Below are 13,847 nucleotides of genomic sequence, written 5' to 3'. Positions count from 1 at the left end.
ACACCGCTTTCATGAGAGGATAAATTGACATACACTGAATGAGTGTGTGGTATGTCAACTCCAGTACAACTGGAGGATAGTATCAAATTTCAACAAGGTTGTAATCACACAGCTGCCGTGTATGGAGGAACTCGATTGCAGCCAGATTTCACTCGGTGAGATACCAAAGAAGGACCAAAAGGAAAGACCATATTTTTGACACAACAAAGAGTTTGCTGAACGGACTGAGAGGGTAAATAACACTTCTCAATGCAACCGGGGTCAACACAAATGCACATTGTGTAGATGAACTCTCAATCAGACCACATGAAAGTGGAGTATGACATGAACTACAATATGAACACATTGTAGCACATGGAGGTGGGTCTGTGCCCACAATATGTACGGGAGATGTATATCCTGACTACTGTAATACGACAGGCTTCAAACAGATTGACGTGAGCTTCGAAAAGCAGACATATCGAAGACAACAAGCAATATTGGATGGTTGGAACGTACCTTCTTTGACGAAGTCGTTCAACCTCATGGTTAGACCAAAGGACACGTCTACTACAAATTAGAGGCAAGATCAGCTGCTTGCCGCTAACGACTGGTTGTGAATAGACTGAAGACAAGAAAAGATGGAACAAGTGAAGCCGCTTGCAAGAAATTCTATGATCAACACGACTATCTTAAAAATGAGCTGTCCATTGCAAAGTGAAGCCACACACACCAACAAAAGAAAAGGACACTCAAATTAGGTCAGCTACGTGCGGATGGAATTGGGCTAACTACGAAAACAAGAACAAATAGGTTACATGAGAGGAGTATGCTAGAGCCAAAACTACAGAAATGTAGTGGATAAAGAGTCATTACAGAAACGCAATAGATGATGAAAGTATCGCACAATGAACTCACGCATATTTCGCTTGCATAGAAAGACATGCCTGAAAAGATGGAAGAAGATATGCTTAGGATAACCTTCACGCATAAATCACCCTCCCACCTGTGTAAATATCCAAAGAAGAAATTGATCAGCATCATCGTGGTTCAAGGCATACTAGAACGATGAAACATTATCTATAACACAACTTTATAGAATAATTGTGGCACTGGTGTTAGTAAATAGCCGAAATAAAGTTAGCATCCTAACAACGAATGCAGACGTATAGATGCACCAATAATAAATAAATGCATTGATGCACCAGTATTATTTATATCCTAAAATTGGGGGAACTAAAACTCTTACATAAATATGAATGCCTCCATACACCAACTTTGAATCCTGACACCAACGTAGGCATATCAGCACACCTATGCAAATACATTCTTTATCCAACAACACAAATCCAATCATACGTCAACCTTGCATCCTAGCGCAAACAAAGGTATCCCTTCTTTGAATCTGTTGCCAACTTCAGAGCCATCAACAACCAATTCTCAGTATAGAAATTGATAGTGTAAATTCAAATCTAACGCCACAAAATCGAAGAATGGAAACACAAACAAATAAAGAGAGCAAATCTAAAAAGGTAATAGAAAATAACAAGATGATAATTGTGCATAACATAAAAGCGACTTCGAACAAAGAGCTTGAATACTGGCCTGAAAAGCAAAGAAATACTGAAATCATAATCATATCGATCTAAAATCTACTCTAGATGAAAACTAGAACTGAGGTTTCAGAAAGCATTAAACAATTGAATGTTCGGGATATAAAAAGTTCAAGAATAACTTAAATGCTCAATCGATGATATGAAGAAAAACTAAATACGAAGTGGCCAGTATCATGTTTTTAACCAGAAGAGGTAGTACGGATAGCACGTTTAACAATCAGACCTACTCAAACCAACTTCGCCCACTGATAGAAGCTCATAAAATACATCGTCCGCTATCTCCTTATGAACACCCTCTTATTTATAGTATACGCAGTCATATGCACTTAAATGACGGATCAATATGAAATCAATTTGAATGTTGTGAGTAGAATGGTATTGTAGCAAATTCATTAAATTTTATTGTAAACATAAGTAGCAATGGACCAAAGCCGAAGGTCTTTTTATATGGCAATATTAGCTTTAGTTTAGTTTGTGATTCAATGAGAAGACTGAATCTGAGCCACTTTGTAGAAACCATTTCTAGTCAAAGTGGGAATATTAGATATACATAATTACGGATGAGTTATCCATGATTTTAAATGTTCACATAAATTCGAATAGATTGAGATAATAACTGCGAAGTTCTTTTGGGTTTTCATACGATTGCGCATTTTCTCTCCATCATACTGTAAAGTAAGCTTTTTCATCGTTCCCTTATCGGTTAATTTTTACTGGCCCTAGGTAATACCGCGTTTACACGTAGCGAAATGCTAAAGAAGTCACCAATATTATAATCAAAAGGGAGTACATAAATCGGTAATTCCGTTGTGGTGTTACTTCTATAAGCTAAGATTGATATTGTGGGCCTGACATATTGAACTTTCAAATCCTGACTAATTAGGAATTAATATTAACAGAAAGTTACCATTTTTTTGAGTTTGTGATTTTAAGTGCATGTTCTATAAATTTGTTACAGAGTGGCTTGTATTTGCCGATCTTGTTTAGTTCACCTTTAAACTTTTTTCGTTGTTATGACCGGGCTTATGTTTCGTTTAATTTCTTCTCTAAATTGTTAATGTATTTATTTTGTTATGCTTGGGTGTATTTCAGTGCTGGGCTCGTCTTGTCTTCTTCTTGTGTTCTGGTGTTTTGCTAATGTGAACTAGATATGTTTTAAAACGAATGGTTTTTCTGTCAGAATTGGTTAAAATTTCGATGTTGTCTACATTTTTTCAAAGCTTTTCTCTTGATTGTCGTTATAATTCGGTTATTAATTGTCGATTTTGGATGTAGCCATTATTGGGTGTTGATGCGCAAGTTACTATTGGTTCAAGGATGTAGAGTGGAGGTATAGATGTGTATTTGTAGTAGATGCGTAACCGCATTTACGATACTGTAGGGGTTCAAATTTGGCGCATGGAAGTAAATTAATGTAAGGATGTAGTTCCTTCAATGTTAGGATGCTCTATCTACCAGTGCATGGATGTGTTTACAATTAGTGTTAGGATGTAAGATGTACTGTGGTTATTCACTGATGCATTCGCAAAAGATTCAATATAAAGTTGGGAAAGAGGGTTATCATTTCATTGCTTTAGTATGATGCAAACCGTGGAAGAGTTCAGCATTTATTTCCATGCATAGCATCGAGCGTAATCTATATATCGAAGTCTTCTCCCTAAGCGTAACTGTTTCGAACCTCTCAAACTTGTCTCTCATGGGAGTAGAATATACATGAGTTCACTGTGGCCACTTTCAATTTTCATTGCATGGGCATGTAGAGAACTTCACTGGAGAAGTCCCCTTTTCCTGCACGTTTATATATGATGTGGCCCCATTTCGCAATTGTGGGAGATCTCATTTATTGTAAGACTTTATTCAATGTAGAATCTCTCGCAATTGGTTACTCTTTTTCCTGCCTAGCTTGTTATGATTCATCTTCACAACCAGTTATCAATGTTTTGCAGCTAACATGCTTCTAGTTTTGTAAGTAGGTCTTTTGATCCAACTCTGAGGTGTAATTATTTTGTAAAAGAAGTCTCCTTTCAACTATGCACAATCGCCTTCTGTTTCAGATTTTTTTGACTATCATGAATGACGCATGTGTCTCTCAAGGTCCACGTCAATTCGGCTATAGCCGGCCACATTCGTAATGTCGAGGCATGCGCTTCACAATTGTATCATAAACACCGGCTTCTCCATATGTAGGAGCTTTCGTCATTTTGCATTTTATGCCATATTCCAATCTCCTTTGATTAGGTTGTGAGTTCATCAACACGATGTGCTTTCAAGTCATCAATGTATGTATAGAAAAGTGTATTTCTCCCGAATCGTTGAATATTCTCTTCATTATATCTGGAATATTGTGTTTCACTTTAATCATCCGTGATATCTCAACATACAAAACTTGGTGCAATGAACCTCCTTCTTGGGTTATGGCAGCGGCATTGGATTCCTGTTGAAATAGATACCATCTTCCAGTTTGCATCCGGGAGTTGGCGTGACCCACTTTCTTGGTATGCCCCCAATCGGCATCTGGTCCTCTCTTAAAAATGGCGTCAAGGGTATCGGTGGATAACAAGATTGTTCTCAGTTTGCCAGTGTGTCAATACGTTCATGGAGCAAGAGTTGGAGTTGGTGTGGCATAAGCCTTACATTGCAAAGGGGTCATCGTTTTGATTGCCCCAAGCGACAGTCAAATAATCAAATGATTCTTGTGTAAAATGTTGGCATCATCTGTCACTCTTTGAAGAAAAGTCATGTCATATCTTCTTTTTAACATGGGGAAACACTGATTAACCGACCTTGCTGCCCCTTATCTCTCCTCTAAAGGAGCACGAAGTTGCAATTGGCTGGGAGTAATACCGATAGCTACATAACCAATTTCTTCCTCTTATAAGCGTAATACCATCACCTGGAAAGCACTATAATTTATCCACTTGTTTTGCAAATACCATAGGTATGTATGTATTCTCCACGTTTAATAGGTATGCATATTATCTCCACATTGTTAAGCTAACTTCTTAATACTGACAATTGCTTCTGCTTTATTTCTCTTCAAAGTAGAATTGGCAAGTCAGGCACCAATTGTTCTTCGGTTTTGACGATCCAAGTGCTTTCTTTTCTGCTCACTGTCTCCCAGCTGAATCCGCGCACTCTAGTTTTCGCAGACTCAATTAATGATGCGTTCTTTGCCAACGAGTTGCTCTTCACACACCCGTCAAGAATGCAGATACTCCATTACAGGAAAAATAAACCACCTCATGCACCTCGAGGTAACCAATGGCGCAAGTGCAACGTTATCGATGCCAAGGGCCTCTAACACTTCCGTGTACTGTAATGCCTGATGTTTTCCTTCGCGATTGACGGCTCACTCGTGGTATGTATCAACCACGGGGGCTGCTATGTTGTCACTTCGATATCATTCTCATATGAGATACTACCTTTTATTCACTCCTTTATGGAAGATGACAGCCCCGGTGCATTTATGTGTATGCATTCTCCACCTGGATCACCTGCCTGTGCATCGGTTGAACATTAGTTATGACGGTGGTTGCTGCCCAATGGTGGTGGAAGTTGGATTCAATTCAGCGATTTTTCATGGTCGCAAAATTATGAGACATTACTGTTACTAGCATCTAATAAGTGATAAAGTGAATGAAACAAAACTTGGTAATGCCACAACTTGTGTCCGAGTTCTAAAAATGCTACCTATTAGAGAGGTGATTAAAAATTCAAAAGAAAACTATCAAGTCAAACAAAGTAGTCTGAAATGTTACATTTATTCAAGAATGAAGGGCATCGTCTAATTCGTAGCATTCTGGTCGATGCTGCGAAACATATTTTTGTGAGACGATTCAAAATTCAAAATCTGTCCCTTTAATTCCTCTATTGACAATTCTTCCTTCGGTGATGCATTATCTAAATACTCAAGAAGGTGCTCTAGTATTGGCTCCACGGAATAATCAAATGAAAACATGCCTCTATCGAAATCAAAGTCATACGCATGGTTCACATTCGTTTGATGCTCTTTCTTTGCAGCTTCACTAGCACCTGTGTTTTTATACTTTGCCCTGTATTCCTCAATACGTACCTTTTGGTTATGGTTCTCACGTTCTATGATTCTTCTAAACCTATTGCCTTTGAACAAGTTGTTGCTAAAATCAACTAGCTTCGGATAATTGTAAATATTCACGATTGTGTTGATGGTGAAATTGCTCAACATTACTTCTTCAAAATCTCGTTTTTCAGGAGTCATGAAAGCTATGTCTTTCATTGCTTCTCTAGTCTCATCATGTTCTGGATTCACGGACTCGATAAAACTCTTCCCTGGCTCAAGAACTGTGTCCGCTGACAATACATGGGCAATTATTCGCTGCCTTGTATTGAAAAACTTTATCAAACGCATTAACTTGGAAGTGCAATTGGACAAGAAATTGTATTGTGCTTCATCGGCTACTTCGTCTCTTGAAAATTTGAATAAATGGTAGTCAAAGTCAATTTGGGGATATAAAGTATCCCAAGTGTCAACCAAAAATGCACTTCGTATTATTGGAAACACGCTTGCCAAGGCTTTAGCAACGGCAATGTAAAATAGATAAAACGTTCGTTTTAGGGGCGACATTTCTCTCCCAATAGAACGGGCATGACTTGGGATAATTCGAAGCCATCGATTTATGAGCTCATACAACAAAGACGGCGAAAAGTACCGAATTCCAAGTTTATTGTTGCTTATACTATTTTTCTCCTTGTAAAATTGATCAATGTAAATAAAGCGGGGGTATAAATCTTCAAGTAGATAGTCCAAAAACTTTTCCATATCGATGAAATATTTTAGTATGTACCCGTTGCTGGAACTGGTTAAGTTGGTGTTGTAGTTTATAAATTTTTTCGTCAATGTAAAGGTTTCACGTATGTTTGAAATGACATCGATTTTATAGTCTGGAATAACCGCACAAGATGTGTGATTTCTCACTGCATGGGCAATGAATCTCAATCTCGGATCAAGATCGTTAAAGCCTTTGCAATTATTCAAGCAATTCCACAAAAGTGACGCTGAGCCACCGAAGAATAAGGTTGTGGCCTTAGCACTTGCACGCTTATGAAGAATCAGCGACCAGCCTGCGTACCACGATCCTATCGTAGTGGTTTGCACATCGACTTCATTAACTGACACTCTCAAATTTCTGATTATACGACCAAAATAAGCATAGGATTTCTTTGTCAAGATCCTTTGAATTTCTGGGGTAAAGCAAGATACGCTGCTGCTTGATTTCACCGAGTTATCACACACTTTCAAAATAACACATAAACCTCTATCGACAAAAAATGAAAAGAACGCATGATGTAAAACTAGTGCCTCGCCAAGTGTAACAGTCCACAAGTCCTCGTTATTCCTTCTTGTCCAATCAGGTTGATGCAATTGCAATGTGTATAGTTTGGGGTCGGGCTGGAATTTGTTTGCTTTTCGAGTAAATAACAGTTTAATGTTTTCCTGGTGTTGCAACACCTTGAATGCAACATTAGATTTCTTTGCATTTGGTAAAGGACCGCCTGTCATCAGTTTGGCTTGATTTCCAATGCTGGCATCACTATCCCTCTTGACATTTTCGAAACCTTCGCTCCCATCACGACCAGCTGATATCGGTTGTCCTTGCTCAGGTTCTATCACCGGTTGAGATTCTGTATGTCCCAGCGCCATAAACTTTGTTGTATCAAGATGAGCCAATTGTCTTTGTAGGTCTGGTTGACTGATTTGCTCCAAACTGGAGTTTGCTATTCCCGTGTAATCGGTCGCCACATACACTTCTGGATCCAACTGGGAGAGTTTACGTATTGAATCGGTAAACACCGCCAAGTTCAAATCTTCGTTTCCAAGTGGTGCATTATTGAAATAATCATAATCGCTGTCAACGGCGAATTCGAAAATATTTGGAGGAGTTATCGAGTTCACAGATTGATTTGGTATGAAAGTCGGAAAGTAACTTGAGAATAATTGGTCAACGTTGTTCGGCGAGTCTGAATATGGGGAAGAATCTAACGACATGGTTTGGCCAGCAAATGGTGGAGTGATTGCAAAATTGTTGTTGCCATTCACAATATCTGATGAATTTGGATTCAATAGAGAGGTCTGGTTGTGGTAGGTATTTGAAAAACCTCTCCTCAAGGATTCAACGTTTAGTTGATGAATAGAATCTGTTTTGTTTAGTCCATCGTTGATAAACACCGTAGTCTCCGGGACATTGGCAAAGTGCAGTGTGTGGTTTGGATGCGATAACTCCTGAAGCGGTCGGTGATGGCTAATGCCTGCTTCTAAAGGGATCTGATTGGAGCCTTCGTTATCCAAATTGCTGATGTTGTTAACGGGAGGGTTATTTGAATGAGATTGCCCTGTTTTGTTCATGCCTTGGTTTCCATTGGTTGATTGTTGTTTATCTTGGTTCTTCTTCCTTATTTTCTCCAACTTATCTTCACTATAGTCGAGGTATCCACAATGATAATTCTTCTTGATACAGTTGTGGCATGCAGGTAACTCCTCTGAGCATTTTATCCTCTTTTGTTTACAATTGGGGCATCCTAAAAATTTTAGGTCAGTATGCATCTTCAAGATATCCAATCTCAATCGAGGGAAATGAAGTAGTGACATCCTTTGATTGCTGGGAACAGAAGCTAGTGAAAAACATACCATCCCTAGAGTTTTTATGTGTTCTTCTACTCTTTCTCTCTTTGCCTCGCAAGTCAGGTGTATTCATGTTATGCCCTAGGTGGTGGTGTCTGTATCTTGGAGGCATTTCATGGACTTCTGTCCTTCGCACTTGATATTGGGGTGGAATCTTTTTCGTTTCACAGGCACAAATTCCATATTGTACAACAATTTGCAAAAGAGTTTTTTTTTTTTTCTTTTAAAAACAAAATGAAATGAAATAAAATAAAATAAAAATTAAATAGAAAAAGATGAAATTCCATTGTTGTTATTGTAATTGTTGGAGTTACTTTTGCACGTGAATCAATTTTGACAATTAATATGTGAAAATATGAGTTTTAAACGAATGGATTCAACTTGCTATCATCCTATTCTAATAGTCTTAATCTCTTTTGTCACAAAGGGGCTCCTGTAAGTAATAAATTGTAGTCCTAATGCTATCAGTGTGCAGATAGCGCTATCACGAAGATGGTTTTAAAATACCCGTTATTACACAAAATTAACAGCGCTAATCGATCAAAAAAGCAAAACGAGGAGTTGACAGCAAAGCCAACACAAGCACACCAATTACCTACAGTTAAGCATGCAGTAGTACAGCTGACTGAGCTGTAGACTCGGGAGTGAGTGACAACTTTCATCTCATCCTTGCAACTGAGCTCATTCCAATACATCATGGCCTAGTAGAGATGAGAATGGCCAAAGGGTTTATTCAATTCGACACGAGAGAACTTTTTGACGCAATTTGCAAAACGAAAGTACTTTACCATTAATTAATCGATTAAAAACAACAAACTATAAAACTAATACATTAACAGGGAAAAGTGCAGAAAGGAAGTTTGGGCAGTTTCTCCTTCACATCACACAATATGAAATTTAAAATGAAACGATAACTAAGCATGAACAGTAGCAGCTAGTTTAAGTCATCTGCACAAAAGCAAAGTGCCTAAACTCTGATAGCCTCTTCATAAGTTGGCGGTGGACCAGTAAAGATAACATTACCTTTGTCATCAAATGTTGCATTTTCATCTGTCACATCAACTCCCTCCTTCAAAGCTTTGTTCTTTTCAATCTCCGATAATCCCATTGGATCCCTCGCTATCCAAATATGTGGTTCTTCATCAGTAACTGCAGGATCATCGTAAGCATGTCTTATAAATTCTGGATTGTACTCGACATAATTGAAAAAGGAACTAGGCATGATGTTCCTAATCATGTCAAAGGTTTGAGTTTTAGGAGCAAAGAAAATCTTCAACCAAGAAACTCCTTTACCTGGAGCACCAGCTACCCCTTTGGCAGCATCACCTACACCACCAAGACCCTTTTCGTGATCATTGTACGTTTGCTCCTTGAATGGGCCATCAGCTCCAGTGTTGGTGTTTGAAACTTTGTCACCACGAGGTTCTAATGCATAAGGCTTTTCATTGTCAGTATGACCAATTCTGGTGTCAACGGCCGAAGATTCAGACCCACGATGATCAAATGGAGCTTTGGCGTCGGTCAAGGACGAATCCCCATCAACTGCGTTGCCTGCTCCAGCAATTGGTGCAGATCCAGGGTTTCTATAAGGCAATACTTGATCATGAACCTCACCTCCAACAGCTCCAAGTTGGTTACCACCTTCCCAGTAGTTTTGACCCTCAGTTTGAATCTCTTTGTATCCTTGATCGTACATTGGGTATGAATAGGTTGTATCCCCGGCCGCATACTTGATCGCTGAAATAGGAACAGCATCAACAACAGTCATAAATTTTCTCTTCATCCAAAATCTTGCAATAATAGTGACAATTATAATGACAGCTTCTAATGCAACACAGGCCCAATTCTTTGTAAATACAAAAATGGCAGTGATCCAAAGTTGCGCTAAAAAGAGACCGGTAAACAACTGAAACATTGATTTAACATAATTTTTACCTCTAGCATCAACTGCGCTTGGTCTCATGACATACACCATCGTGTAAATGTATGCAAAGTAAAACAAGGCAAATGCAATTGCGGTAAAACCCAAAATCAATGGAGCAATAACTGAGTATGCGAGAGCAATAACTGTCAACAATTGGAAACCTGGGTACAACGTTGAAAAATCAGGTTGACCCAACGTGTTCCATCTAGTCCATTTGGCTCTTGGCGTACTATCCAAAATTCTTCCCAATATATGGGATAAAATTAATGCAACAATTTGTACCAAAACACCAGAACTAATTGTCAAACCTTGTAAACAAAGATACGAAAAGTAAAAGTTAACCGAAGGTGGGAATCTTTCCGACAATTTCTTAAGGGCTTCATCAGGCTTTTTAACAATTTCTTGAGCAACAGATGCAGCTGATGAACCCAAAGCAACCGCCAAAAACACATTAACAACTTGGAAGGCAAAATACCAAGATTGACAATATTCGTTAACTTGTTGAACCGTTAAACGTCCTGATTTCTTACCCATGTACTTGACAAAAGGTGGAATCAATGACATCAAAACAGCCAAAGCTACAGATGGAAGCAAACCAGTAATGACACCCAAAAGTACTTTTGGCATATTGTTGATGAATCTTAAAAAGTGAACTTTTTCAGTTAAAAAGTTAATGTTTGAAATGGCACCAACAACGGCAACAGGAATACACCAGAAAATGATTAAAAGTGTCAAAATAGTGTTGGCAATGATAGCCTGGATTCTTCTCTTGGTTGGAGACAATTGAAGATTAGGCCAGATAATATCGTCTGGAGCAACACCAGTAACTCTCTTCACACCCTTGAAATCTTTATTATAAGGAATAGCTTGATAAGCCTTTTGTAATTCGAGTTGTGAAGGGAATTCAATAAATACAGCTGGTAATTGGGTGTTTGTAGCATATTCAGCTTGTTTCTTGCCTACAGACTTGTTCAATTCACCCAATCTTTCAGCTCCATAGTTTAAAGTATCCACTTTTTTACCAACCAAAAACTTCAACTTGTGTGTTGGTCTTTTCTTGCCATCTTTCAAATACTTGTCAAGATCATCCTCCGGCTCTGGAACTGGCTTCAGTTTCTTGATACATTTATTCTTCAACTTGACTGCTTTTGTTAACACCTTGTTGAGTGCTCCTTCGTACTTTCCAGCCAATTTGGTTCTTTCCTCCACTTCTTTATCCAATTCTTTATAGTCTCTTCCATACCAAATGTTTGTGGCAGTGGGAAAATAACCTCTCAATGTATCATCAGTCAATTTTGAAGTTGAAAATTCGGTCAACATAAGAGTTCTTGAACTCAATAATGAATCATACAATGGAGTTGTTTGCAAAACATGTCTAAAAGTGGTGTAGTAAACCAATTCACGATAAATGAGAAAAATAACCGCTCCAAACAAGATCCAAGATAAAAATACATGAGCAAAAGTTCTCCATCTGTTTCGAACATTTGAAAGAGACAATATATCAAACCCCTTGACAGTTGAACCTGGTTGGTTATTATTACCATTGGAAGCATTGACTGGAAATAAAATTGGCCAAGTTATAATAGCTCCCAATATGCAAATACAGCAAAATTCAAACAAAAATCGAAGGAAAAAATAACCATCAGGACCAGCATATTGGATAATAAAAGTTTCTGGTCGTTTCAATAATGAAGTCAACCAACTGAAAAGACCAGTTGCAGGTTCATCTGGTCGAATATCTTGAGGAAGTGACTTGACAAGTGCACGAGGTTCATAGACTCTCTTTTGAGTTTTACGTATCACAACAAATAGCAATACAAAAACCACTGATATGACAAGAGTGGGGATTAATGTGGATAGAAATTGGGAAACAGAACTGTTTGACAGTGAATCTGAAGCCATTGTGAAAGATTTAGTATGTATGTGTGGGTGTGTTTTAACCTATGTTTGAACCCGAGGGAATTGCTCCTTGTTTATAGTTTGTTTATAGTTTGTGGTGGTGGTGATGGTATTAACAGTAGCAGAAACAGTAGTTCAAGTATTTAGTCAATTGTGATGATGATATAGTTGAGGGTAGTAAAGCTGTATACAATCCTGTTATCCAGTGATCGAAAAGGAATACTTTGGAAATGAGGAGGAATAAAGAATGAAATGAACTTCGTGTGTGTATATATATATATATATCTAAGTCATCATTGCTGTTACGTAACTGAAATTTGTTTGTAACTTATTATTGTGTTTTGTGTATCTGTGTATCTGTGTAAGAATTTCATGTTACTTCCTTCTATTATGTATTGTGGCATTGTGGTATTGTGTGTTAAGATTAGTACTAGTATTAGTATTACGTATTACGTATGTATGTGTGTATGTGTGTATGTGTGTATGTGTGTATGTATGTGTGTGTATATTCAATTACGTGTTTCACATATAAGTATACGTATACGTATGTGTTGTATTGTATTGTATTGTATGCTATGGTATGCTATGGTATGCTATGGTATGGTATATGTGTTTTTTGGTTACAATTGCTGTCATGCTTTTAATTCTATACAATTTTAAATTTGGTCTAGTACTAATTAATCTGTACTTGAAACTAAGTACTCAGCCGTATAGTACAAATACTTTAGTACTGACATAGCTTTGCTTTCATATAGCTCGTATGTACAAATGCACATCCCTTCACGGTATATGCTATTTTACCACTCCTTCTATAAAAAGGAAAACAGCAATCATCACTCTTATGAGAAAGAGATCTACCTCTATACTTAGTTGATCTTATCAAATAAATAAATATATAAAGTATGTATGTAATGATGTAATAGATCAATATCAAATACACTTTTACTACTACTAACAATGATAATAATAATAATAATAATAATAATAATAATACACTGCTTAATAGCAAGCATAATTTAATATACTAAACACCCTCTTCATTACACGATACTATACTCCACTGCACTTGAGTCCTGTATACAATTACATGCAGGAGATTAACAACAATAACAAAAAGAAGAAATATACACAAAATCACTCAATAACTTCGAGATACAATAGAAGAAAACAAAAAAAAAAAGAAATTTACATATAGCAACAAGCCGTGGAGAAGGAATGTATGCTGAAACCATTGAGACAGCTCACAAAAAACCATATAACCTAGTAACATCTTAGGTAGTCATATTGTATTGTCGTATCGCGTAGTATTGGAAATGGTTACCGATGCAAAATCATAATTCAATACACTATTGTAGCTACATTCGTTGTTGGTGTTAGGATAAGAGCAATAGCCGGCACGTGTACCTTTTAAACAATAGAGGAGCAAGGCTTTGTTATGTTGAAATATTTAAGTTCACATGACTCTCCCTCCGTCTTTGTTTGAATTGTTGTTTTGAAATTAGCAACAGTCGTGTATACTGTGTAAATTTTGGCTTTGTGTGGCGGATTTTATTTTTATTTATTTTATTTATTTTATTTTATTTTATTTCTTTCTTTCGTGCCTGGATCAATGACGTTATTATATACGTATACAAAAGCTTTAGAACTCTTTTGAAGTATTGAAGTGTTGATAAACCAATACTGGTATAGATTGATAGTAGTTGCAGTAATTGTTATTTGACCGTATAAATGTATCAGATACTTTTTCTCTCTCTTCTTTTTTCTTTCCCTC

At 37.4% G+C, this 13,847-nt stretch overlaps 2 protein-coding genes across 2 annotated transcripts; both read right to left on the bottom strand. All coding sequences in view use genetic code 12, as the record gives it.

The window, feature by feature from the left end:
• Nucleotides 1-5,379: 5,379 nt before the first annotated feature.
• CORT_0C03460 (hypothetical protein) lies at nucleotides 5,380-8,326 on the bottom strand (the record flags this gene model as incomplete). Its single annotated transcript, XM_003868576.1, has 2 exons — nucleotides 5,380-8,150; nucleotides 8,260-8,326. 2 exons carry the CDS (start codon nucleotides 8,324-8,326, stop codon nucleotides 5,380-5,382), a joined length of 2,838 nt encoding a protein of 945 aa, XP_003868624.1.
• Nucleotides 8,327-9,220: 894 nt separating this feature from the next.
• Nucleotides 9,221-12,079, bottom strand: CORT_0C03450 (Phm7 transporter; the record flags this gene model as incomplete). The annotated part of the gene is made up of 1 exon (XM_003868575.1): nucleotides 9,221-12,079. The coding sequence occupies one exon, from the start codon at nucleotides 12,077-12,079 to the stop codon at nucleotides 9,221-9,223; it is 2,859 nt and encodes a 952-aa protein (XP_003868623.1).
• Nucleotides 12,080-13,847: the final 1,768 nt, after the last annotated feature.

The sequence above is a fragment of the Candida orthopsilosis genome (assembly GCF_000315875.1).
Source record: "Candida orthopsilosis Co 90-125, chromosome 3 draft sequence".
In the NCBI taxonomy this organism is placed as follows: domain Eukaryota; kingdom Fungi; phylum Ascomycota; class Pichiomycetes; order Serinales; family Debaryomycetaceae; genus Lodderomyces; species Lodderomyces orthopsilosis.
Note: the sequence above shows the minus strand (reverse complement) of the source record. Positions and strands in the feature narration are given on the sequence as shown.